The sequence below is a fragment of the Apteryx rowi genome, unplaced genomic scaffold (assembly GCF_003343035.1).
Source record: "Apteryx rowi isolate R43461 unplaced genomic scaffold, aptRow1 scaffold_40, whole genome shotgun sequence".
Lineage (NCBI taxonomy): Eukaryota > Metazoa > Chordata > Aves > Apterygiformes > Apterygidae > Apteryx > Apteryx rowi.
Genome location: NW_020450530.1, coordinates 312,408 through 338,974, shown reverse-complemented (window position 1 = coordinate 338,974; position 26,567 = coordinate 312,408). Strand labels below are relative to the sequence as shown.

The window sequence follows — 26,567 nt, the reverse complement described above, 5'->3', positions numbered from 1 at the left end:
GGGCAGGCGCCGCCGGCGGGGGATGCTGGGCCCCGTGCGGGCCGAGGCTGGCCTGCAGCCATCCCGCTGAGGGCAAGGCAGTAAACAGCTGCTCCTGGCGCTTCGCAAGCACTAATAAAAACCAGTTATCTGCCCCCACCTGCCCGCAAAACCTTCCCAAAATATTCCGTGACCCGGTTTAACCCTGCTGGTGCTGTTTCATCTCTCTTCACCGCGCAGTCACCGAAGGCCCGTTTGCGACCTATTTTCCCCCCCGCCCGCAGCAGCGGCCTCCTGCCCCCGGCTGCCTCCTCCGTCGCGGCTGCCTCCTCCGTCGCGCTGCCGCGCGGAGCTGCAGCCATGGCTGCCCCGGCCTGCCGAGCGCGCCGGGCACGGGCTCGGCTTCTCCCTTCGCCGTGCTGCCCCACCGCACCTCCACAAGGCCCTTCACCGATCCGCAGGACAACCCTCCCGCCCGCCTCCTTGCATCCTCCCCTCGCCCGTGCCCACGTTTTAGCGGATCTCRTTCCTGCAATGCCAGGGGAGCGGGGCACTCCTCTCCGACCCCTCCTTCGCCACCTCCTCCGCTGGATCCTTCTTCCTCCCTCAGCCTGGTGCGGGGGGAGAACAAGGCCTGTCCTCATCCTCTCCCCCCACTTCCTTTCCCCTACTCCCCTCGCCATCCTTTCCACGATTTCTGTCATTCTCGCATTACGAAAGCCCGAGCGCATGCCAGTCAGCTGCCAGCCTTCGCCCCAGCCCGTCTCACCCCACATCTCAAACCGCGGCCCGCAAGCCTTTCCCAAGCTCAGCTTAGCACAGTCACAAACTTAACGTATCCCAGCCCGCACCCAGGCTCCGCTCCTGATCGTCTCCCTCACAGAAGTTCACACACTTATCTTGACTTCTTCCTTGTCCCTCGTCTGCAAGCTGGACAGTGTCTTTGGCTTCCTTCTCCTCGTCTTTCCTAAGAATCGCGTTTTTTTCCCCTTCTAATTGCTAGGATTATTCTGAAGTGCTCAAAATATATCCTGTTTACTAACAAAATTCATTTGCAAAGACTACCTTTCTTTCCCGTCATTTTAACCACTTTCTACCCTTCTTTTCATTCCTTCATTTATTGCTCTTCTCTTACCGCATCAGTTTTAAGCTTCTCAAATTGAATATAACTTGCCCCTTCTTTCTTTACACATACCTATTTATATATTTATTTATGCATTTAATGCTTAATAGCATCTTAAAAAAATGAAGAATAATTTAGTTATCCTATTTATCTTTTATAAAATTACATTAATCAACAATACCCTGTGTTTATCTCTCCATTTAAAGAGTAAGAGTCTGCTTTTTTGTTCTGAAGCTGAGATATCACTGTGGGCATTACTACACTTTAATAATAATACATGTCTTCGTTGCCTCTTACATCTTGCTCCTGAAGGCAATAACCCATTCTGTACTTATGACAATGCAGTTTTGGCACCACCACTTCAAAAATCCATTAACCTTTAATCATTAGACTGTGTAACAGGGATTTATGTTTTAAATACAGAACTGAAATGAATACTTACTTTCTAAGCATTAATGCAAATAGGCTTATTTTTGACCTGCCRTTTTTGATCTACTCATTTATTCACTGTTAACAGCAGAGCTCCCATTTCCTCTATGCACTGGAGTTTCTTCCTATATATTATCATTTATTTATGCAAATTAAGTAGTTGTTGTACCTGAAATTAAATACAACTTAAAATGTTTAAAAATAATAGCCTTAGGGCAGGGTGTTCACTAGATTGGAAATTATGTCACATAAAAATTCTGCAGAGCTAAATGCCTTTGAGCCATAAGCACAGCAATGTAAGGATCTTGTTTTCTAATTAATATAATTTAGGTGTTGCAGTGAACAATCATGGTTCCATAAAAAGCAGCAAGAACACAGACAACTTTAAATGGTGGTAAAAGGTAAACATGAATTATAATAATACCTAGTTCCTAGATTTCAAACTGCTTTACAAAGGAGTAAAGTATCGTTATTTCCATCTGACAAATACAGAAATGTATTCATGGACCCTTTTGTAACAAATCAAGAAAATTGACTTTTTTTTAATATCACTAGTTGGAATATTCACTACACAACTGATTCATTATTGCTTTTGTATAGAAACATGATTTGTTGAAAGTCCATCACCAACTTCAACTGAGGAAACAAATTTGTCTCTTTAGAGGTTAAAAGGATATGGTTTTCATCCCAGATTATCCTCAATCCTGTCCAACGCCAAAAAGTTCCTTATTTTTTTCTCAGTTAGCATTTTTAGAAATCACCATGAAACCTCCCTCCCAGGCCTGCACTGCATACTCCTGCATTACACCTCATTCAGTTGTCTGAACCCTCACAAGCAAACTGAATTTTGCACTACTTGCATACGTACGTGTTCATAAATCCCGGTGCCACTGAGCAAGAAAATTCACATTTAATTACCTAATGCATAAAAATGCACAGGCTCAGTGAAGGGTTAGTGGCATCCCCTGTACTTTTGTGGAAACCAGCAATATATCGCGGTACTTCCACCTTCTGGATCTAGGAGATATATTATAGAGATGCCCTAAATCCACTAGTGGTGCAGCAAAAGGTGGGCAAATTTATTTGCTTGGTGTTCATGAAATGGGGGTAAACCTTCAGTGCTCAATTCAAAAATAATCTCCACTTATTTATGTATCCCCCAAACCGCACCCCTAAGCTACCTCTCTCTTGCTTGGATGGTTCTGCTCCTGCTCCAGACTCCCTTGCGAAATGGCTGTTGCAGAGGGCTGCCACCACCGTGCCCGTACTCTTGGTTCAGACATAATCCTACATAAGACAAGAGCAAAGGCATTTTTTTTCTTCCTTTTTTTTTTTTTTAAACACAGGGAAGTACTTGGGACATCTGTTTAAGCCTTCTGGCTAACTGGGGGTGAAAGATTATATATTTCCTTAATTATTTAATTACTCAGAAGACACATGTAAATGAGGGCTGTATAAACAGTTTACATCTACTGCTTTTTAAGCTTAAATTCAGTGATATAAGAACAAAAACAGTGCATCTTTGTGCATTTTGGCAGGGAAGAATAGATGGGAAAGACTGACAGAGCAATTATAGGGAACTTTAAACATGCCCAGAGTCAACAGGATGACCTAACATTTATCCTTTTAAAAATAATTACTTAAAATGAATACTTTCAGTTCAGTAAATACGTCTCTGTGAAAGACGAACAATTATTCTAGGTGCAACTGTTAATCCTCAAAGCCCATGTCCTATACCTGCTTTTTAGTTCTTTATGAGGGGAAATGAGGAGGACAAGACACTATTCCACACCAGTAAAAGATGACAAGTTTATATTTCTGTCAATGTTTCCTTCTTTAAGCATCTCATTTCATCAACTGGATTTTTTTTTTAATCTTCTGTGTCTTTAGATCAATAACACCGTAGGAAAGCTTAAGGAATGTCTCAGCCAGAATCACCTACTGGGATGTGAACTCTAGCACATACTCTCTAGTGCCACAGTACTAAAAGCCAGGGGGAAGTGATTTTACACATACAATTTTAAACATTTTTAACTCTTGCACACTGGGATTTCTTGATGAAGTGTTCTGGAGTGAATAATAAACATTCATAAAGATTCCCAACCTCTCTGCACTCTGGAGATAAGGATGCTAGCTTTACATACAAACACAGTACATGAGTTTAAGGTTTATATATACATATATTTGAAAATCTGTTCCACTTCCTTCAGCTCAGACATTGTAAATCCTAGCATGAACTCTATTTTCACTTAGCAAGACTAGATTTCGTCTTTTGTTTTAAGGAAGTAGGATGCTGTTTTCATTTAGGCATGGCATTTTTTTCTTGTAGAGACAAAGGCAATCTCAAGATGCTGGGGCAATGGCAGTCCTACAGGAACTAGAAACCATTCTTCCTTCAGCAGCACCTTTAACTCAGATTTTTCTAATCTTCTTGCAAACCGCCAGATAACAGTAGCTACCAGATCAGAACACTTGCCTAGAAAACCCAATCTAATCCACAGGAGGAAATTTTATGTTCTTATACGAGTATTTTCCAGGTCAATTTCTCTTTTCCATCAGTGCTGAGACTACTGCGAGGAGACCATGACCGCAGAGCAGCAGAACAGGCTGCTGCAACCAAAACAAGATAGCTCTTAATAGCGATACCCGCATTAAAGCTAAACTCCCACAGTGGTCCGTGGGTAACAGGAGAACAGAGGTTAAGAAGAGTGAAGAAGACGGAGGGAAAAAATATAGTTCATGTTTCCTTGAATATTCACCAATTTTGTTCTCTGAAGATGATTTCCTATTCATCCACAGGTTTATATTTCTTGTTTATTAAGAGGTCAACAGCTAGAAACGGTGTCCATTTTACTTCCCTTGGAATCTCAAAGAGAAACAGAACAGCAAATGCCAAATCTGGACCTTCAGAGGACTTGTCTTTTCAACACCTGTCTCTTCAGTATTCAATAAGTAAGGGTAATTCAATCCTTTAGAACGATTACTACCCGTACATGAAAACTACAGCTCTGATTGTAAAAGGATATCTTAACAATTCAATACCATTTTATACCCCACTGGACAAGCTTACAAAACCATTAGAAATTCTTCTTAAAAGCAGGAATTTCTATGGATGAAGCTATTATTTGGGGAATTTCACATAGACCATATGCTGTCTTTTCTAAAGACAAAGCTAAGACAATAGAATAATATGCAGGTACCTAATTATTTGTCCACACTACATTTAAACCACTGTTGTTAAAGGACAAAGGGAAGAAGAAACAGTAAATACAAATGGAAAAACAGGAGGGGAATATGTCAAAAGGTAGCAACAGGAATAAGAAGAAATGAAAAGAGATTTAGAAGAGAAATCTGTGGTATACATCTTGCTGTCTTCACCTTGCAGCCCACAATACTTAAAAGATTTCAGATTCAGACTCAGCTCCTGGTGAGCCTTTCATTTTGCCAGCTTCAGGCAGCCGGTGGAGACAGCTCTCAGACAGAAGTTTTCAGGAAGACAGACACTTTGCTTTGCTTTACCTTATCGATTTGAGAACACATACAGATGCTGGAAATTTTATTCTAGCTCAATTATTCACAAAAAGCAAGCAGAGACTTGTCAGATTTTGAAGAGAGAAGAGTGGCATATTGAAAAGACAGTGACAAAATAACACAAAAAAATAGGCCTACACGTGAATGGTGTATCTACCTACACTGTCACAGCAATGCTGTGCTCAGAATATACTGCCTGTGATTTCTAGTGAAGATTTCTGAAAGAGGGTAATATTCACTGATTACTAATTTACAAAAATAAAAAAAAATAAATCGGAAAACAAAAAATCTAAAAAACCCTTCTGCTTGCTATTATCTAATCCTTTCCCTGTTCTCCCACACACTGTCAGCAGGTCACATCAACTGATTGTCTAAATCCCAAGCYGTAAACTCTCACAACATGAAATGTTTAAGGCGGTTAAGTCCTGTCTGTCTGATTCCTCCTCCTCCCTTTCCTAATTCAAACCTTTTTGCTTCCTGAGCACTTGGATGTTCCTAAAATAAACCCCACTGTCTCCAATGCCAGGTGACACAAGCTGAAATCATAACTTCCACGACATGGTAGTTGATATCTCTGAATTTCAGCATGGGACCAGACTTTCCAAAATTCCTCATCCAGATACAGATGATCTCAAAAGTACTTAAGATTGTTTTTGGGGGGAAATTTCTTCTTCTGAAATTCTGTAACCCAGCCTAGCAATGCTGAGAACCCAGGCATATCCACTGATCAAGAGCCATTAGACCCTGTGTTTCCTCCAGCTGGAACAGACACACTGTCCCACCCCTGACTGGTGAAGTATAGTGAGTACATCCTGAAGCTATCTCCACTCTTTTCTTTGTGATGGGAAATAGTTGAGACTGGACTTGGAAGTGTTTTTTCATTCTTTTTAGCATTTATACTTCTATAAGACATTAAAAAAAAAACAGTACTCTTGAAGCGCATTAGCATGACATCATGTTACCATCTTCCTCACCAAAGTCTTTGTTTTGGAAATCAGTCACAAGAGCAGGATTAAGTCCTCTAGGCAGCTTGCTACTGGTAGAGGTGACATTTCTTTCCAATTACAATTAAATTGCTTCCTTGTGCCTTTAAAAAGTAAGAGTTCTTTCATTTTATCCCTGCCTTAAAAGAGTCTATTTATTCTTCAACCTCACTACTGTTCTTTCTCCTAGAATATACATACACACACAAACACACATGCACAGAGTAAAACTCAAGAAGCCCTTTATACTCCTGCTCCTGTTTAATCCCTACAAGACAAGAATTCACTACCTGCAGAACCCGTTTGATGTTGATGCCAAAGCAATCAGGATGCATTTTTCTATGATTTTTTTTTTTTAATTGGAGAAAATTGTGTTTCCTTTCTGGGGTGTAGATACGGATACATTGTGCTCAAGCACTGTAGACCACTTAAGAAACTGTGAAACGTTTCTAGATTCCTTCTATGCTACTGTTTTGGAGGCTACTGTTGCAAGGTTAAGATGAAAATAAATCTGCATACAACAACGGCCACAAGACCCACAGGGGGCAAAGTCTAAAGAGTAACTCTTCCTGTACAGGGCACTAACTGGTGAATTTTCATTTACTTAAAGTGAAAAAACTAGTAAAAAGCAAAGCAGCAAGAACATCTCATTCCAAAAAATATGGAAGAGCTGCAATATTTTTGCTTGAAGATTTGTGCAGAGAAGAACCAATATGGAATAATTGTGTGAATCAAAAATTACTCCTAATGGTTCTAAAATGAATTTGACATCAATTTCAGATAATGAAGCCAATAACTTAAAGCTTTGGGTTTCTTTAATGCGGGGGGGGGGGGGTGTTGAGTTCCCAACGTGAAATTAGGGGTTAATTGATCAATCTCAAAAAGTCCTGAACACCAATGCTTTTGTGCATCTCAGGTTAGATACCCATAAAAATGGAAGAATCCAAAAACCACTTTTGAAAACCTTTTTTTTTTTTTTTTTTAAACACTGTCCCTTGGTTTACCTTTTAAGATAAAATGGCTCTATTCCTACAATCTTGACCCATAAGCGGGAGCTTAAAGCTATGCTCAGAAGTTAAAAAGTTGAAAAGGAAGATGTCCTTACTTGGATTCCAAGTAATATCTGAGAATATTAGAACTGAAAGCATTTCTAAATCTCTCATCATTCTCTTTTTCCTGTGACAGAGGTGTTTAATTTTTCATTCCCATCAACTCTGATACAGGAGAAAGACCAGCTAGCATTAATTTCGATTTTCGTTGGTTTCTATTGCTTTTATACCTTAATGTTTTATTTACAAACTATATGGAGTATTGCTTATTTACTTAAAGATGTTGCAACCAAAAAATAAAAAAACTAGGGTTTTTTAAAACATATCTGGCAAAAGCTTATCCTTCCAAAAATCTCAGTCTTTGTTTTGAATTAGCTTAACTTTTAAAAAATTCATCTGTATACTTAGTTGCACATTTTATTTGAAAAAGCTAAAAAATGTAAAGTGTTGTTATTTTTGGTCCTGAAAGCAACACTCACTTTAGTATAATTATTTCAGAATAATACTTTTTATTTTTTGTTCATTGGAAATAAAATCAGAATGAATATATCCTGACCTAAAACCTTCTGTTGGGAAGTAATTCTCAGTGAGACCATCAGTAGAGAGCAGTCAGGCTAAGGGCAAACAAACAAAATCAGATGTTTTTCCTTTTCATCTGGTGGAACAACTACTTCATTACAGGTAGGAAAACATCACCTTTCAGTGTCACCAAATACAATTTTTAAAGTAGTTTATTCCTTAATCAGTACTTCAGCTACAAAGTAACTAGAATAGGCATTTTGTTTTAACACTTATGTTCCTATTATAAGTATTTCCCCTTGCAATAAGAGGAAAATGTTTTTAAACCCATTGCACAACATTCATGTTGAAAGTCCCTTCTTAATTATACAACTAAATAGGCCTGTAATCTGTACTTTTAAAAAAAATCTTATTTATGACTCTATTAAAGTCTTTTAACATTGAATCCACTACTAGCTGTGGTACACAGACTGTAACCATAAAAAATATACTGTCTGTATTGAGCAGATCAGTCATGACAGAAGACTGTTGAAGTGTCATAGAGTTTGGGACGGCTACAAGCTTCTCGGSAGAGGAGCTACACAGGCAGAAGAACGACAGCACGCAGCCTGGCTTCAGCTTTGCCCTCATTTTTCCCACTGGAAATACAACAGCCGCTATAGAACCAGGATTGCTCAGATAAGTGGAGCTTGATGACCCTGAAATAGTATATTTGATAGCTATACCAAGARTTAAAAAAAAAACAAAAAACCCACAACACAGACTCTTAAACCCTTTGTGCAGTCTGTCACAAGGAACGAACTAGTTATGCGTAAACAGAAATCATTTTGGTTTTTATACCAAGCTCATTAAATTACCTCAAACACCTGAGCCATTATATTAATGACTCTTACTGGATCCAGTCTACCAAACAGTATACATGGAGTAACTCTGAACAGATAAATATTAAAAAAAAAAAAAAGAAAAAAGGACCTGGTAGGAGTTTTTCATTTCTGATTTTGATTTTGTGTCAGCAAACCAAAAGGCTGACAAAATTCCTAATTCAATCCGAATACCCGTTAGGAAGTGCTTCAAGTGAAAGCTCTGTGTTTTTTCTGATCTTGCTTCTTCTAACCTATAGAAAAATTAACTTCATAAAAGCCAAATCTGTGAAACTGTCTATTGACAGGAGGTGAGTAATCCCACTCACGGCGATGAAGCATAGGCAACTGCGGTGAGCAAAGGTCACACGGCTGCTGGAAATCAGCCATGTTTCACTCCGGCTCTCGGAGGAACTTCCTTGTCGTGTTACTGCCACCGCACTACAGCCGAGCGCTCCAGGGGAGCGAGCTAAAATACTGCCCGCCATGGACTTCTTTACTTTCACTCAGCCACTCGCTCCCATTTTCTTTTAATTCCTTTCCGGAGGCTTAGCAAGTCGTCCCGTTTCAGCGGTCCACCCTCGTAGCGTCACATATTGGCTATCACGCAAATGCCAAAAGGTGTTCGTACTATTCCAGGAAATCCTACCTCCTCCACAGGAGCCAAGGAGTCTGGAACAATAACACACGCTACACAATATTCAACCTTTTTACTCCTCTAACGGTAGGAGTTTTGCCAAAGACAGAGTACTATTAGTCAAACAACTCCTGCTTCAATATCTTTATCTAAGCTCAACACAGTGATACTGCCGTCAGCTGGCAAACAGTTCAGCACACACCAGCTACAGCACAACAACAACGTATCTTCCTACCTATCATCATCTGCCATCTTATCTCTTCGCCCCCATCTTATCCTTTTTAGTTTGGTCAATTATATCCTGCTGTATCCATTAAATTAAAAATATTTATCTATAAATGCTTTCCACTTGCACACACACATACACAGACTTGTACCACTCTGCTCTCATCCCACATTCTCCTGTTTTCATTTTCACACGGACGCAATGTATAGCTGTGAAACATACTTGGATCCTTCTGCTGAGAACTGTAATTCCAGGAATATTTCTCATGACATATGCTGCTTTAATAAATAAAATTACTTTCACTATTAATTTTCTTCTTTTCATAAAGATGAAAGTTATAATAAATGACTGTAATGCCAGGCAAATTGAAACAGCACAGGTGCAGAATGAAATCGTGACAGGGTTTCAGAAAGGTGGTATGATCTGTGCGTCTAATGGTAGCTGTTTTTGTACTCACTTACTGCCATTTGGCTCCTTTAACCTTCAGAGTAAGGTAGGTCTTTTACAGGGATAAGGTATAAGAATGAAAAAACCTCACTGTCATACCTGGAATGGGGAACAGACGAGTGCCATACTGAGCAAGAACAGATGCAGACTGACAGCTGCCTCAAAAGCAGTCCTGCAAGCATCTTCAAAATGAAATATATAGAAATAGAGGAAACTGCACTGATTCATGTCACAGAAATGTCTTAACATACAACTGGTAGAAACATCTCATGAAATACATACAGTGAAAAAAAACATACTTCATCTTGGTTGTATCCCATACAGCTTCACCTAAGAGAACTGTTGAAGAAAATTACTCTGTGTTGAATAGTTCTTGATTCTGGCTATACATCCATTAAATTTCTGTTCCTCAGAAAGTTCTGCTATCGGTTTCAGAACAGCAGGAGAGGGTATATAAAGACAATGAAGTTTGGCTGCAGGCACATAGACACTACATGTCTGTTCAACACTCATCTGTGCTCTACACACTGCTACTAAATTTTAAAAGGACTTATGTCAAAGCTTTCTATCAAAGGCTATGAGAATTTGTAGTAAAAAGGAAAATGCTGATGCCAGCTAATTAAAAAGCTAAGATTTTACTTAGATTTGCTTCTAAAAGTCTAAATTTACTCTTTTTTGGTCTTGTTTGCTTTGCTTTGTTTATGCACCGGCCCACACTGATGTAACACAGTTCTTGCCATTTATTTCTATGATAAAACTAGGATTAATAACTCAGTAAGAAGCTATAAGAACTAATCTGATAACCAGACAGTAGGCATACAATATAAAAACATATAATTTAAAGGCCTTTCATGGATCATTATCTTTAAAACTCTGTTCTGCTATAATATTAAAAAATATAATATTTAGCTTTTTCTAAATCATATTTAAACTTTTTTTAATGGAAAGAACCTAACCTAAGTTTAAACTAACCCCATCAAGTGTCTTAAGGTGACTCTCTGATCCATATCTGACACACAGTTGGCAGATGGCAAAATCAAATTATGGATTTATTCRTTGCACATTTGTAAAAGGACACTCATGCCGTAGTATCCCAGCAAACCAGCACCTTCCAAAGGCTGTTTAGAGCGGATAAAACAGCTGCAGCTCAACTTTTAAGATCCAGCTTTAAAACTAGCTGCTTTATGTCTGTAATATGTCCTAGAATCTTCATGACAACCTCTCTTCTGCAAGGCCATATCTTCAAATTATTTCAGCGTTATTTGTTCCCTAGCTTACCTTTGTCTAGAAATTCATCTACTCAACAAAAGAAGAAATTTTTCCTAGGGAAACAGAATAGAAAAAATAGCTGTTTAATATCCACTGGCACAAGCGACAGTTTAAAACTCCATGCTTGTATCTCCAGGGATTTAGATTTATTGGCATCTTTACTAGCTGGGTCTTGGAAGCCTGCAAAGTTAGCCAGAAAGAACAGCGTGTATATATTGAGACAGAAAACTCTGTGAACGACGGACATTTTTCACTGATGAGTTCTGTTTTTCCAAGAGGATGGAGCGAAGAACTGTAAATAACATGCTGGGCAGAGGTTGAAAAAGTTATCTAGCTTTTTATAGCCAACTTTAAGACTTCATTGCTTATTGGGTTTCTGGTCTTAATCCAATCACTATGAAAGTTTCATTTGCACAGTTAACTCCTTGCTTACCTGTTTTGAGAGTTGGCATTAAGGTTTAGATTTGACAGAACAAACCCACTTGCACTGACTACAAACATTCTTTCAGTTAAAACTCTCAAAAGCCTGGGCAGGAGATGCATGAGTAGAATTACATTAAATTTACAAATTAAAAAAATGGGATAAAGAAGGAAAATGGCTTGCCACTGGCCAAAGAACAACTGTCAAGGGCAGAGTCAGAAAAGAAATCTTGAGACTCTCATGACAGGGGCAAGTAGTATCATAGTTTTTTGTTTCCTCCTTCCCCCTTCTCCCCCCCCCCAAACAGAACATATCTGCCATGCTAGACAAGAAAAACAATGAAAATTAATAGACTTACTTAATTAAAATATAAAGATTCTCCAAAAGCTAGCATTTTCCACACAGAATGTCTGCCTGCTTTAAATATAAACATTAATATCAGTAAATTTAATACAGAGGCAGAGAAAACAACACTAATTCTCTTTCATACATTTATTTATGCAAAAATTATCCTTCAGTCATGTTTTCAGAGAAGGGCTAGGCTGTCCCCTCATTATGTATTTTAAGGAACCAAATTATCCAAAGTCTAAGCTTTCATTTAAAAAAAAAAAGTTTCTAGACTTGAGGCAAAATTAACCTCCTAAATATAAATTCTATTTAACCAAGGCAAACAAGCCTTCCTTAATCTGCAGGCAGGTGAGACTGATTAGTTAGTATGAGCTGCCCTATCCTCTGTTCGATGGACAAGTAAGCCCAGAGCAGGGAACTACGCATCTGAGCCTGCGACACGGAGCTGCGGCGCGGAGCAAGGTGAGTTGAAGGAAAATGGAGGAAATCAACAAAGACCAAAAAGGACGAAAGCCAAGGAACAACGTAGGGGAAGAACTGATCTGGTTTCAGCCTTCCAAACCGTCCGTTTGCCAGACTCTTGCAAAAGATGAAAAGAAAAAGCATGATAGGGATCAAGAAAATGCACATGTCCTTTAGCTTATACTGCAATCACAAAATTAACTGCCATTTATAGAGTTGATTTTATTTACAAATTAAGTCATAGAATTATAGAATAGTTTGGTTCAGAAGGGACCCCTGGAGGGTTTTTAATTCATTTTTTAGAAGCTTTCTGCACTAGTATCTCTTTACCCAAAACAGAAATGGTTTCCTCACACAGCTGAACAACAACAGTTTTATAATGACATTTGGCAGGAATGTAGGAAAAGCAATGAAATGCTTACTAAGATCCCAGAGAAAGCAAGCTAGGCAGGTAGGCTGTTAATGCAACGTATTGCCCACACAGTATAGCAAGGTCACCGGTTATCTCTTGTTAAAGAGGGGTACTGGATGACCTGCACAGCCGTGGCTCATGCGCGCCCCTTCCCAGCAGGTCCCTTGCAGCGTTGCGCCTCCTAACAGCACACCAGGGCACTGCTCGCTCAGTGCTACTTTCCGAATTGTCAAACCATTTCATAAAGTAGCTGCCTCTTCCTGACAGATGAAGAAAATATGTATCAGGGAGTTGTCTTTTACTTAACTTAACCTCTGAATACTTCATAGTCAGTGAAAGCTAGCAGTAAGAATTTGCATTCACTGAATGGCACTGTTACAAAGCAGAAAACCATCTTTTTCAGAGCCCATATCCTACACAGTGAAGAATACAAGTATTTCATGGCTACAATATAACCATCTCCTGAAAAGACTAAAGACAGTTCAATCTTTTAAAGTAGGTGAGGACTTAACCATCCTCTAAACAGATGTGTCCATCTCCCTACCACATTAAGAAGCATAAATACATTAGACTACTAACAAGTGTTTTCATCACACTATTGTTACCATTCTGTTTTACCCAACTACATAGAAGGTCAGTGTTAATGGTGGTCATCTTTCCTAGTCATTTTTTCTGTATACCACCTATGAAACGGTATCAACTCTAATAATYTGCTTCAAGTATCTTCCAGCTACTGGAATCAAAAGAATTATTATTATTATTATATTTTTTTTAGAAGAAACATAAGGCTGTTTTGATTCCTTTATGATTTCTATTCCCTTGTGGTTACATAAAAATGGTATTCAAAACACTTAAAAGTGAGAAGGGCAAAATCAAATAACTTTACACCCTTGTGATTTCTGGGATGTCACTAATTTTTTTTTTTTTTTTTTATACTTGGGTCGGCATCCTTTCATGCTCATTTTCACATTGAAGTATTAGAAGTGCTAAAAAGACCAGTATTTGTTCAGAGAGTTGCAACCAATCATGAACACRCTTAAATATAACCATTAATTCTCTTAGAGCCCCCCTATATGATTAAACCCCCACTCCCACCATACTGAGGCAGAATCTCAACTCACACAGATAAACAAGTTTCTCCAAGTTCTTTCCCTTTCTCTGGAATCTGACTCAAACGGTGCTACTCCTCCCAGAAGACAAATGTTCCACATCGCAAATGCCTAGGAGCTGGAAGCACAATTTCCAGGAGAAGACATACACCATCTATGAGGAGGACGAGAGTAACCCAGATCTATTCCCAACCAAGGACAGGAAGGAGAGCAGAGCCTCTTAGTCTGCTGTTGCCTCTACTTTCAGGCTCTTCCAGGGCACAGTAAGAAACAATGAAGCTGAGGCTTCAGCCAACTTGACACAATCAGCCTTGAGTTGCTGCCCTTGGCCCTGCAGGATATTTGGGGATTCTTCTGGTCAACATTAGCAGCTACCCCAGGCTGGTCAGAACAACAGTCTAGGATAGGAACCTGCTAGATTTCATTCTTCCCTTGGATAACATATGGCTAGCTATCCCTGTCACATCACATAGCCAACAGAAACATCAAATTCTGTAACAGATTTTGCATTTTAACTTAAGTCATGGGAAACACTAAAGCGCAGGATACACCTCAGGAGCCTAGACAGAAACAAAAGAAGGGCTGTACTAGATCAGAAGAAAAGCCCCTACGCTCAGTGCCATATTTCTGACGGTGATCAGTAATAGATGTCTAAGGGAAGGTATAAAAGCAATTGGAGTAAACAATGAAACTTCCTTGATATAACTTCCCAGCTTCCAGGAGCCCTGAGGCAGAGTTGTTGGCTTTATTTTTAATAGCACCGATGAACTTTTCTTCCACGAATTTCTATTATGGCCTTCACTTCCTACATCTCAAATTCACCCATCTAGCTCTGCTTGTACAGAATTACGAAGCAGAGCCAGTCCTGGCAGCTTGCTCTCCTTTTCACAATCAACTTTCGGCTGATAAGACAAAGAGAAGCAACTCGCAGAATCTGAAACAGAACTAGAGAAGGAACTTCCTCTGTTACTCTACCCGTATAGCTAGTGCCCACCGGCTATCACTGCCCTATAATAAGAACTATCCCTAGAAACTTGTAGCACCAGCTTTAAGATGTTATTTTTTCAATTGCTCAGTGTCCAGAACTTTCAGTTCTGCAAAGCACAGGTCTACTGCCAGTGCCCAGCCACACTTGGTATGAACAAAGCCAAATTAAAGTGAAATCACTTCTATCTCTCAGCTGCCAGATCCCTGGCTCCTGATGAATGCTGCTACCTTAGTTTGACCCTGCTTACTCAGATCACAGAATGAAGAGCTTTGGGGACACAGCAGATTATAAACATACTGTGCTTCTTTTCAAAGTAAAATTAGAACAATTATCCTTAACAGTTTGCAGCCTCACAAGACTTGATGCACATGAATGTCTGAATTATAGTATATTGTGTGTATGTGCAGCACATATTTTCATATGTGGGGAACAATTACCAAAGATGGACACCAAGATCTTTATTACAATAGATTATTATTACATCTTCCCCCCCCAAGAATGTGCCCAGAAAATACAAATACTGTATAATAAACCATATGGAGAAGTTACTGATACACTGAGCTCAACCATCAAAATGCTTCTTCCACAATCACCACCCACCCACAGACTGATGAATACCCATCATCTGTGCACAGAGTTTAACTTTGTTTTATTAATAGTGGCATGATATCTGAACCAAAAAAGCACCCTACTATATAAAGCAATATTTTGGGTCTTTTTCCTAGTGAATTGATTTCTAATTTAGTTACTATAGAAACCATTCTGGAGATCTCTTCAAGTTAAAAAAAAAGTCTCTATATCTATTTACACACACACACACACACACACACACACACAGAGAGAGAGAGAGAGAGAGAGAGAGAGAGAGAAGAGGAAGAATGCTGGAGAGTACTCGTACATGCAGGTTATAGAGAAATGTGTAACTGGGCAAACAAAAAGACATGGGTATTCATTTAGAGAAACACAGCTAAAACTCCTGCGTGTCTAACTGCAATAATCATTCATACAATGATTCCCACCACTGGCAGGGCAGTGGACATGCAAATACCTCCGGTCCTAGCTGTAATGTCAGGACTGTTTTCTTCTGTCTGAGAAGCAAGTAGGTACAATAATGCAGAAAGCATATTTTTCTTGAAACACAAAGAGAAGTTCTGTGCACCCTGACATTCTTCTAATATGTCAAACAAGAAGATAGCAGGGCTAAGCAAACATACCTTTTTTCCTCTCATTCTGAAATCAGTAATAGATAATTTCAAAGAAATTTTAACCAAAGCTGAGTGACAGCTAACAAATTAGACAACAGAATGTGACACACAGATTCAGACCTGCAGTCCTGCAGTAAAATTTAAAAGGAGACAGCTTTACCCAGGTTTATTTCTTTTCATACAGTGCTCTCATAAACATTTCATAAATAATTCTACTAGGAGTATGCATGATTTATAAAATGTCTGGGAAGAGAAGGCTGGCACAGTCCCTACTAGTCTTTGAGCCGCTAGCTTTCCCTCTCACACGCTGTTGTTTGTACATGTAAAATTGAGTCAGCTATATTTTCAACAACCCTGAGTCTTCTGTACAAGAGATTAAAAACACTAACTCTACTGCTTCAGAAGAAAAAGGTATTTCAATAATAAAGTATCTACAGAAAGCCATTTAGACATTCATTTAACTCTTTTGTATCATAAAGCCCAAAGAGCTCTCAAAAAATAAAACCAAATGCGTTACATGGAAACAAACACTTTAAGCAAAGTGTTTATGTTGAAAATACCCCTGGAGAACATTAATAAGCTTAGGAAATCTTTTAAAAGTTGGGCATTTTATTTATAAGATTAGATGTGACTGCATATTTGTGTAGAGCTCTGTAAAGTTGTATTTTATCACCCGATTCTGTATGTGAAGACACTAGCGGGGACAGTGGGCTGTAATACCATCTGTATGCAATGGATGACACACAAGTCTGTATTCTCAGCACTGACCCAGATGGTGCAGCACATTTGCTTTCCCACTGCCTGGCTAAGAGCTTCGGATGAGAACAAACTATTTGAGGTTTAACCCAGGCAAAATCAATGAAATGTTAGAGAGATTTTTTTCCAAGTTGTTCACAGATTCAGGTTTGTACAATTCTGGAATGTCAGATGACACTAACAGCTTTTTTTTCATGGACATTTGTAGCCATGTCTCTCTTGGATCTGGGTTTTCTCACTATGCTATGTCTGTGTCATCTGTATTGGATTACTGCCATGTGTTCTACACGGAGTGTTATTTGAAGAGGGTTTTGAAAATGTACCTGGTAGAAAATGAGATCACCAAAATATTTTATCGTGCTAAGCTCATAATGCATACTGTACCTGTTCAACAGCAAGACTACACGGCATGTCTGCAGGAAAAGTCAAGATGTTAGCACCAGTTCACAAAGACCTCCAGAACTTGATTTGGCTGTCTGAGGCACTCCATGTGCTAGTTATACTTGTCACCATAGCTGAGACACACTGGGGCACTCGAGATAAGAGTCCCCAGACTGAAGTGTCTCAAGGTTGGAGACAGCATTCTACATGGAGGACTCTTGACTAACACTGTCTTCATATATTGGCAGACCTAAGTTCAAGCCAAGAACATCATTTTCACCATCTTCTTTCTTTTCTTACAGTACTGCCTGTATATTGCACTGGGCTGTAGTAGAAGTGTGTACCTTCTGTTGAAGATTATCTTTTACTTCAAAATGTTTAATTTCTTATTAAAGAAAATTAATATCATTAAATTAAGGGAAATAAGTACTTTTAAAATCAAAAAACAGAATTACTATACAGGTGTTTAGTATCTATGCTAACATTTTTCATCCTTCAGTATATAAAGAGATTGCTCTATGGAGTCAGGAACAACTTTTTAAAAATGCTGGGAACGTCCAACTATGGATATGATGGGGTCTAGCTTTAAATTAAATTATCTAACATTGACACTCAAAAATTAGATATGAAATACGTCAACCACTGGTCTCTCCTAATGTGGTAATTCACATTTTCAAGTGGAAACACTCCCTTATGCACATTGCTTAGTTCTCCACTGCTTGCCTTCCTCATATGTGAAAATATAGGATACTCTGGACACTTAACCCTGCAATAATGAACAAGTTAGCCTTGATCAAGCAAAGCTCACATTTAACTTTAAGCGTGCTTAATAATTTCATTAACTTCTGTGAGAATACTTGTGTTAGCTGGATCAGAGCCAAGACGTTTACCAGCCTGAAGAGTTAGTGACTGAGACTGCAGGATTCTTGCAGAGAAAGCAGGCAGATATTGCAGGGGAATAACCAGTACAAAGTTCTACAGTCATCAGCCAGATCACAACTGTGTGGTCTAAACCCTGTCAGACTGACGGTATTTATTAATCAAAGCTTCTTTTCAAAAAGATGGAATGAAATAGAAGGCTTTTTGGAAACTGATCCACAATACAGTTTGGAATCACTGTCAATATTTCTTAGTTGTTCAACCTAGCTGAGGGATTACAGTCAGAGGACAGCACATATCATATTTAACAGAAGTTTGCACAGAGGTGCTAATTAACACAACAGAGAGTAAAGAAGATGGATGTCAACAGGTGCAAAATGGAAATAAATGCCACAGGAATTAAAAATAATAAAACAGAGCTAGGAACATAGCACTGGATAGGTAAGCAGAGACTTAAAATTCTGTCTTTGCAATCACAGGCAACCAACCATACAACAAACACAGCCCAGAAATACAAAGCAGAACATCTCCAGGTCCTTTTCACACATCACAAGCCACAAAACACCTACCGAATCCTATCACAAAAGAGCAGGAGCCACGAAAACTAGAACATATCTCAGAAAAGCAGGAGATACTAAAGACAACATAAATATCTTAAGTCTCCACCACAGCAGGGAATTTGCTAGATGAAAGTGCTCAGATGAGCCTCAAAAGTACGCTATGTGCCACGTTACTGAGCAAGGCGGAGATGCTCCTGTGGTCTGAAAGACCCCAGAGGCGCAGGGACAATCTGCATGATCGAGCTGCTGCCCTGCATGGCCGGAAGCTGCTCGGGCTCCTCTTGCTGCAGAGAGGCGCTACCAAAGCTGAACACAGGAAAGCTCCTTCCGACACCTGAGATTTCTTGGAGCAAGGTTTTGTTTGTTCCAAGAAGTGCAAGTCTAGCTGAGACCGAGTAAACAAGGAAGAGGATAATTAAGAGGAACAGATTCAGAATTTTTATAGAGGTCTCAACCACCAAGCATACCCCTACCAAATATATGGTAAACAATGTACAACTGAGAACCATTGGTGCTTCCCTCCCCATCTTTTTAAGCACATCAGGAATAAACCCTCTCCATATTTTCCTTCAGAGGGGAGAACCCCAGCAAATTCCTCTGTAATACAACTTCACCTTTTGGGTGGCTCATTTAATGCCCCTGTGCTGAATCCCATGTTACCACCCCTCTGCGAACTGTGCGAAGGAGAAGCAGGTGTTAAGCCACAGCTGAGAAAGTACTGGTATGTTTATCAACGGTATAAACTTACGTTGAAGAAATTCGTCTTGTTCCTCTCGCAGAAGAGGCCCTGCGCCGGCATGTGCTTCAGCTGCTGCCAGGGGCTGCCGCTGCCCAGCAGCACGTCGCGGGCCCACTGCAGGTTCTGCGGGAAGAGCAGGGGGCACGTGAGTCGCTCGGGGCTCGCGCCACAGCTAAAAGTACTGCACATTCCCTGGCTTTTATTTATTAACCGACAAGCTCCTTTCTCATTTTCCCGGGAGCTGCTGCGTGATAGTTAAAGCTTCAGTTCAGATGGTGTTTGAACGTGCGGCTCGGTGACGTCCCTCTGTGGGGAAAAGCAAGCTCGTTTCACAGAGCGAGCGCTCGCACTGATCGGCCCTGGCGGAGGCGGAGGATTAGTCAATGCCCTAAAGCTTCTGAATCCAACCGCATAACATCAGGTTTGGGGGTTTGGGGGTTTGTCCCCCCCCTCCCCCCCCACACCCTTTTTTAAACTGACTTGGACTGTTCTTCGTTTCCTTGAGATCCACCATCCATCTCCGGTCACCTAGAGAAATCTGAACTGTAAATGTATTTAATACTTTTTTGTTGTTGTTGTTGTTGTTGTTGTTAAAAGCTGAATTATAGTTATCAGGATAAAATATTTTCTGTATAAAACAAGAAGTTTCTCCCCGAACAGTGGAAACAACTGGCCAGGGTGTCCTAGAGGCTTCCTCCACATGCCAAGCCCCCTCAGAGGCACCTTGGCACCCCCAGGCCCGCCATCCCGCCCCTCCCCACAGCTGCTCCGGGTTGTCCAGCTCTTCCCCCCTGTGGCTGACACTACCACACTGTTTGGAGCTCAAAAAACATGTCCTGGCCAGCTGGCAGGCCAAACAGAAAAGGCAACCCTTAAGCTTAAACTGCAGCTTTCTTTTAGTAGTGACGTTCATTTAGGCCTTTTATCTCTACTCCGCCATTGATATCCATGTAACTTTACTTAATCTCTGTGGAAAATTCTATGCCTGTCATCAAATTGGATTAATATTACTCAATGAGTTAATGGAGAAAGTATTGGTAAGGGACTAAACGAGAGACAAAGATCAAAAATTCATAAAAGTATTACCCTCGAGGAGCTCAGTGCCTGACACGAACATCTCTTGTGCTAGGTGGGAACTAGGATCAGCTGTTGGCTCTGGGCAAAACACGCCACTTAGGAGTACTAACAGATGGGCCAGTTATTAATTGTAAGGTTTCACTGACAGAAGTTTTGCTTTACTTCAGTTTTTCCTTCAATGACTTCCTGACTTCTTAGCTGAGAGTCAGACTGGCTTTTTTAGAGGATGACAGCTTTACTATAGAAAAGACAAAAGAAACAGGAAGATGTTTTGTTCTATAGAGACAAATGACAATGTTGGATTCCAATTTGTGTTGGCTGGAGATGCACTTCTACAAACCATAAATTTGACAGTCATGTCCATCCAACAAGTAATATCACCTCTAAGTTGTAATATCACCTCAATACTCTTTTTTGGTTATTAACAAGTTTCCAGGATGATTCTTAGCTTGTTTTCCAGATGTTTTTCTTTGCAAGAATCTGGGGAAACAGCAGAAACCCTGCACGGTCCCAAGTGCTTCTGTCCTAATGACAGTGTCCATGTGGGAGTCTTCAATGTCTTACCAGATTCAGAGCCTCCCCTCTGGCAAAATGCCGATTATGGATTCATGTGCAAAAGAGCTGAATTTTGGAAATCTCAGACAGTGACTTAGAAATGATAAAACTACTTCATTCAGAGAACTGATATATGTATTCATATAGGGACCTTCATGACTGCAAACATGAGACAGTCAAGGGGATTTGGATAGCCTCCCTTTAGTGTGGGACAAATGCATGTTCATTCAAAAATATCACAAGGTGCTTTCTGGCTAGTCAGGGGATCAGCAAATTTAATTATTATCACAGACTGTCAAATTTAATTAAGATTAAAGAAAGCAAATTATGTAAACTTTAACTATACACTTTTTCTACTGTACTGCTTCTGTAACATATATTTCTGTAATCAAATTAATCTAAACCTGTACAATACTCTGAAATACCTACAGAAGAAAATACAACACAGAAAAGAACCCACAGGAATCTGGTCTTCCATGAAAGCCAGTGGTAAAGCAGTCTTTAATGTCAACACAGCAAGAATTGATCCTTAAGTTGTATTGCTATCAAAAGTGTATGAAATTCTCCATTTTATTTTTGTGAACTAAAAATGGATGTATCCCCATTTAAGGAAGAGATGGCACTGCCTCATTCAAAGTTACTCAGTAGTCCATCTAAGGATTTCTGTGTTACACTGRTTACACTGCGCCCTACTCTGGGCCACAAAATCTATTTTTTCAGAGCTTAATATGCTAAGGAAATGAATCCTGCAAGTTGTGCCTTAAAATTTTTGCTTAGCACAATCTTCTTAAAAAAATTAATGGCAGCATACTTCACAAGTCTGCACATTTCCTGTTCTTCTAGAGAGTTGTGAGAGATGCCTGCTTTGTGGTACCATGGGCAATAAAACACACTACAGCCAAGTCATCTGAAGGGTCCTCCTGTTTAGGGCAACCTAAAGACTGAAGACACTGAGAGTGCCACTTCAGTGGTCCACACAAGTCCATTCCCAGCTCACAATGCTGGATCCCATACAGAAGGGGAAGGAACTACAGAGAAGACTACTGTAAATCCCAACCATCTACACGAAAATATCAAGAATTACTGCAAGTTGGTAGGGACTGTGGTTTTACGCTGCTCCATTCCACGAATTAGCCTAACAATTAAAAAACTCCGAAACAAAAAGTATTAATACAGGTCATTCTTCTGCTCCCCTCCTTAAACTCTACCACACAGAAGATCCAGTTCACAATACTCAAATTCCAGAAAGAACGATGTACTACTACTTTTGACAGTGAAATAGAATAGAAGCAAAAATCATAATAAACAAACCTACAGTTGACTTTGATCTTTCAACCATCCTGTTTTGAATAAAATCAGAATCCAGCAAAAATGATAAGCCCATCATAAATCTGAAGATCCAGGCTCATAAATGCTTTATTTTATACTAATCAAAGTAATCAGAACCATAAGGAGATTCTACTAACTGTGAAAACAAAGTAAAAAATTGCTTAATGTGTGGTCATACGAATCTTACAGTTAAAACTATCTTAAAAAAACAAAAGAAAACCTTACGAGAGACACCACCACCACAGAGCTTATATATAAAACCCCAGTCTAAAAATTTTTTTTCTTCTTTTTTAGTTAAGCTATGGATATTATTCCTGAATCTGAGTTCTATACTGAAAATGTTAAGAGATCATTAAGTGTGGTGTCATGCTCTGGTGATGTGCTATGTACATAATACTGACCGTCCATATGCATGTATTTGGTACATATAATTCATAGGCTTTTATTGAACCAGATGATGACAGTAACCTAGCTAGGAGCAAAAAAGATCATTCAGACAAATGGGGCAATTACACGGTAACTTCACACAATCAAAACTAATGGGAATAAAAGATGTAGTTACAGATTTTCCACTGCCCTTCTTAAATCAGCATGATCAGTTATTCCCAGTAAATACGCCCGAGCAGGTCTCAACTCATTAGATTTTACAGTCTGCTCCACTGAGTTTTTAGCCGGTAGAGTTATTAGGAGTGGGTGAAGAGATCCAGGACATAGTAAAAGGGATTTATTCTTCTTGGCACACTGCTTGCCAGTCTGAAGTGCTGGATTTAGCTGTCTGACTCAGGGCAATTATAAAGTACTCTTTCCAGTTCAGCAATTGCCTCCCACATCCTCATCACCCCAAGATTCAAAGGCAAGATGACTGACAGTAACTTGCAGAAAAGTTTACCTGCATTGTCAAAATGGAAAAGGAAAATCTCTCATGGTCAGATAAGTGGAAATCTGAATCACCGCAGAGATGGATACCCTTTAACTCCACGGTGTCAAAAGCCACCTTTACCTAACCCAGGAGCTCTGACGTGTTACTGAGAGGTGTACAGAGCTTCCTAATACACCTTAGTCCTTCCCTCTATTTTCTTTTATAGTCTGTTAGATAGGCTTTGTCTCATTAAGAACTAGTGCTACAGCATCAAATAAAAGCAGAATAAATAGACTATTGACCTTGAAGGGTAGCATTTTAAATGAACCGTTATTACCAAACTGTTGCTACTTGAAATGCTTAGATAAATTAAGCTTACATGTTATGCCTGTCTGTATGCGTGCGTATATATTAAGCCTACATATAATCGGTAATTTTTATATGTGTGCATTATGCCTGGTTTGACTGAACAGTTGCACAGTATTGACATTATATTATACCTGACATTAATCGCTGTAGTCTGAATTAGAAAGACTTTCACACAGCAGTAATTATCAACACAACCACTGTTGTCTTCTTAGGAATGATGATGCAAGACACCTTGCCAGTACAGTCAGGCAGGCCCTGATGTCTCTGTTGTGAAGTGCATCATGGTTACTGGGTCCAAATCTGGACTCAGTATCACAAGCCTTAAACTGCATAAATCAGTATATCTCAATCCAGGTGATGGATGATTAATATTTTTAAAGCTACAGATAGAATGATATGGCAGTGAATTCATATTGTCTTTCTGAACCAAAATTCATAAACTCATCTTCCAAATGTAGCAGAGGACATTTTACCTGAAATAGTATTAAAACAGCTGTAATGCATACCATGATACTGGAATTTTAAAAATTTTAAAAATGACTCCACAATACAACTGCCACATTCAGTCAGTGAATACATTGTGGATCAGCTAATGAACTGTGCCAGTTTGTCAAGTACTCTAACTTTATATTACTGATAGTACACCATGATGCTAGCAAATAATTGTTAAAAACCATTAAGAGCTTTGTTAATAATGGACATAATAGATTATATAAACTTAAAGAAACTAAGTCATACAAACTATATCTGTGAGAAGCACCTTCGAGGATTTGCAAAGTATTTTTCATTCCGTATTATAAAAGTATATAAATAAGTATTTTTATTTCCTGACAATATGCTAGTTGAAGAATATCAGACCCACTCTACATACTGATCCATGACAACATCAGGTAAATATTCAATTTTCACAGAACTTGTTAATTATAGTGATGAACGATGTCTTGCCATTTTGGAGGTAAAAACTTAACATCACAAAGGACAAAGACTCCCCTTCAAGACAGACAGACAAGGTGAATGTGAAACTAAAAGCACTGTCCAAACTGGCAATGAAATAACAACTTCTGAAAATTCACCCTCACTTTCCTGCACGTTTATTCAACGTGAAAAAAAATGCAGCTATGTACAAATTTGCTGTGATAGAACAAAATAAAGAGAAATCGCCTCTAAAGAGTAAGCCGAATTTTAGAGGGGCGAAGAAAACAGAACGCGTAGCCAAACAAAATGCTGATTTTCAAAAGGATGTTAAAAAAAAAGAAAAAGAAAAGAAAAAAAATAAAAGGAAGCCCAATGACTATTTTTACTAATTGCCGAACAGCAAAATCGGTAATAGAGTAACATGGGAGAAAACAGCTTGCATATGGAAAGCTTGTTGTTCTATGCACTATGGAGACCTGCCAATCTTCTGCTTTCCTGGCCAACCATGAATTTTGGCCATCAGTCTAAATTCTTCATAGAAATTCCTGGCACTGGCACATAAATGCTGAATTTTCCAACATGGTTGTATGTATTTTAAAATTAATCTCAGCTTTCTAAAATTTACCAGTAGTCTAGTCTGCCCCATTAGCAACTCAACCTGATCTAATTTATCTAGTTGTTTTTTGGGGGGGGGGTTGTTTTTTTTATATTTGGCTTGTTAGCAGGATATCTAAGTATTCTTCTCACTCTGGTTATTGCTGCAGTAGCTGCCTTTTGTGTTTTAAATTTGTTTAGGAGTAAAACTCCCACCAAAGATATAGTGTATCAGTATGTTATTATGTCAAAGATAACACAGATATTTGACGTTGCTCTATGGAAGAACTTAAATCAGTAGTCTAAAAAAGAAAACTATGACCTCATGACAGTATGCAGTGTACCTATATATCTTAGTAAGAAGTTTTGTTTTGTTTTTTTACGCTGTTGAATAGTTGTTTATCATGCAGCAGAAATAATTTTAAAAGGATATTAAAACCCAACAGTCCTAGCTGAATCTGATAACTACTGCGCTYAAACAGGCAAGATTCAAGTTTGTTGAGTTCCAGGAGGAGAGAGATTTAGACAACACTGTGTGTTTCATACAGAAAAACATCACAAATCAGAGAGAGATAAAGAGCAAAGGAAAGACATCATCAAGAGAAAAGAAATTGAGGAAAGTATTTTGCAAGTAGTTCCCCAGGCAAGGACATGCTATTTGAACCAACAAATTGAAAATAGCAGCTTTTCTTTTTGAATGTTGATACACAATCATTTGTCAGCAACGGTAATGACAGATTGCAAGAATCCACGGCTCCTCTTAATGATTAGCTCCATGAAGAAATTAACAACTGTCACATACAAACAGCATAAGAATGTTTCAAAACAATCTTTCTTAAAAAAGGGCATATTTTTCTGGATAATCACTGTACAGCCAAATGAAATATTCAACACCTTACGCTTGATTGCTAATATACATTGCTGCTCAATTTGAAGCAGTACTGTTAGTATGTTTTTTATTACAGGTACTAAGTGGTATGATTTACTTCCATTCCCTTCCCTTCCGGTATTAGGATACAGAGTGGAAATTCAGCTCATAAAAGCTTTGATACAGGTTKGGAAGAGAATTCAGAAGCAACGCATTGCAGCATATGACATGACACAAGACTTCCAAGTACGAAATCTGTGGGTTCAAACCTGGATCATCACAATTAGTCAAATAACTGATGAATTTGGACTTACAATTCATACACATTTTACTAGCTGATATTTCAGAAAGACAAAGGATTAGCATCGCAGAAATATGAAAATCATACTTCCTGTAGACCAAGTTTTATAGCATCCACATGCAGTAGATTTTACCAGACTCCTGCAGTGATATACATCTACCACTTTCATAAGGAGAATGCAGTATGTGTGCATTACAAATACTGCTTAATTATGTGGGAGATAATCCTCTTTGCAACACTGTTACCAGCTTTGAACATAAAATAAACATGCTCAATCTAAAAAAAAAGGCATGATTTTAAATCAGAAGAATGTTAATTAATAGCAGAAGGCCTTTGAAATTAATTCTACCGTGCAGAACATGCAAGAGTCATGCTGGAAGAAGAAAGT

The 26,567-nt window shown here is 39.0% G+C and overlaps 1 protein-coding gene across 10 annotated transcripts in view; it reads right to left on the bottom strand.

Moving 5' to 3' along the window:
• The window catches only part of CABIN1 (calcineurin binding protein 1), a 129,497-nt gene that overhangs the window by 50,613 nt on the left and 52,317 nt on the right, over nucleotides 1-26,567 (bottom strand). For 9 of the 10 annotated variants that reach the window (XM_026075242.1, XM_026075245.1, XM_026075244.1 and 6 more), the window contains one exon: nucleotides 19,322-19,435. The exons of the other annotated variant lie outside the window; for it this stretch is intronic. In XM_026075242.1, coding sequence (XP_025931027.1) covers nucleotides 19,322-19,435 — 114 coding nt within the window. The remainder of the gene's footprint in view (nucleotides 1-19,321; nucleotides 19,436-26,567) is intronic. 10 annotated transcript variants of the gene reach the window in all.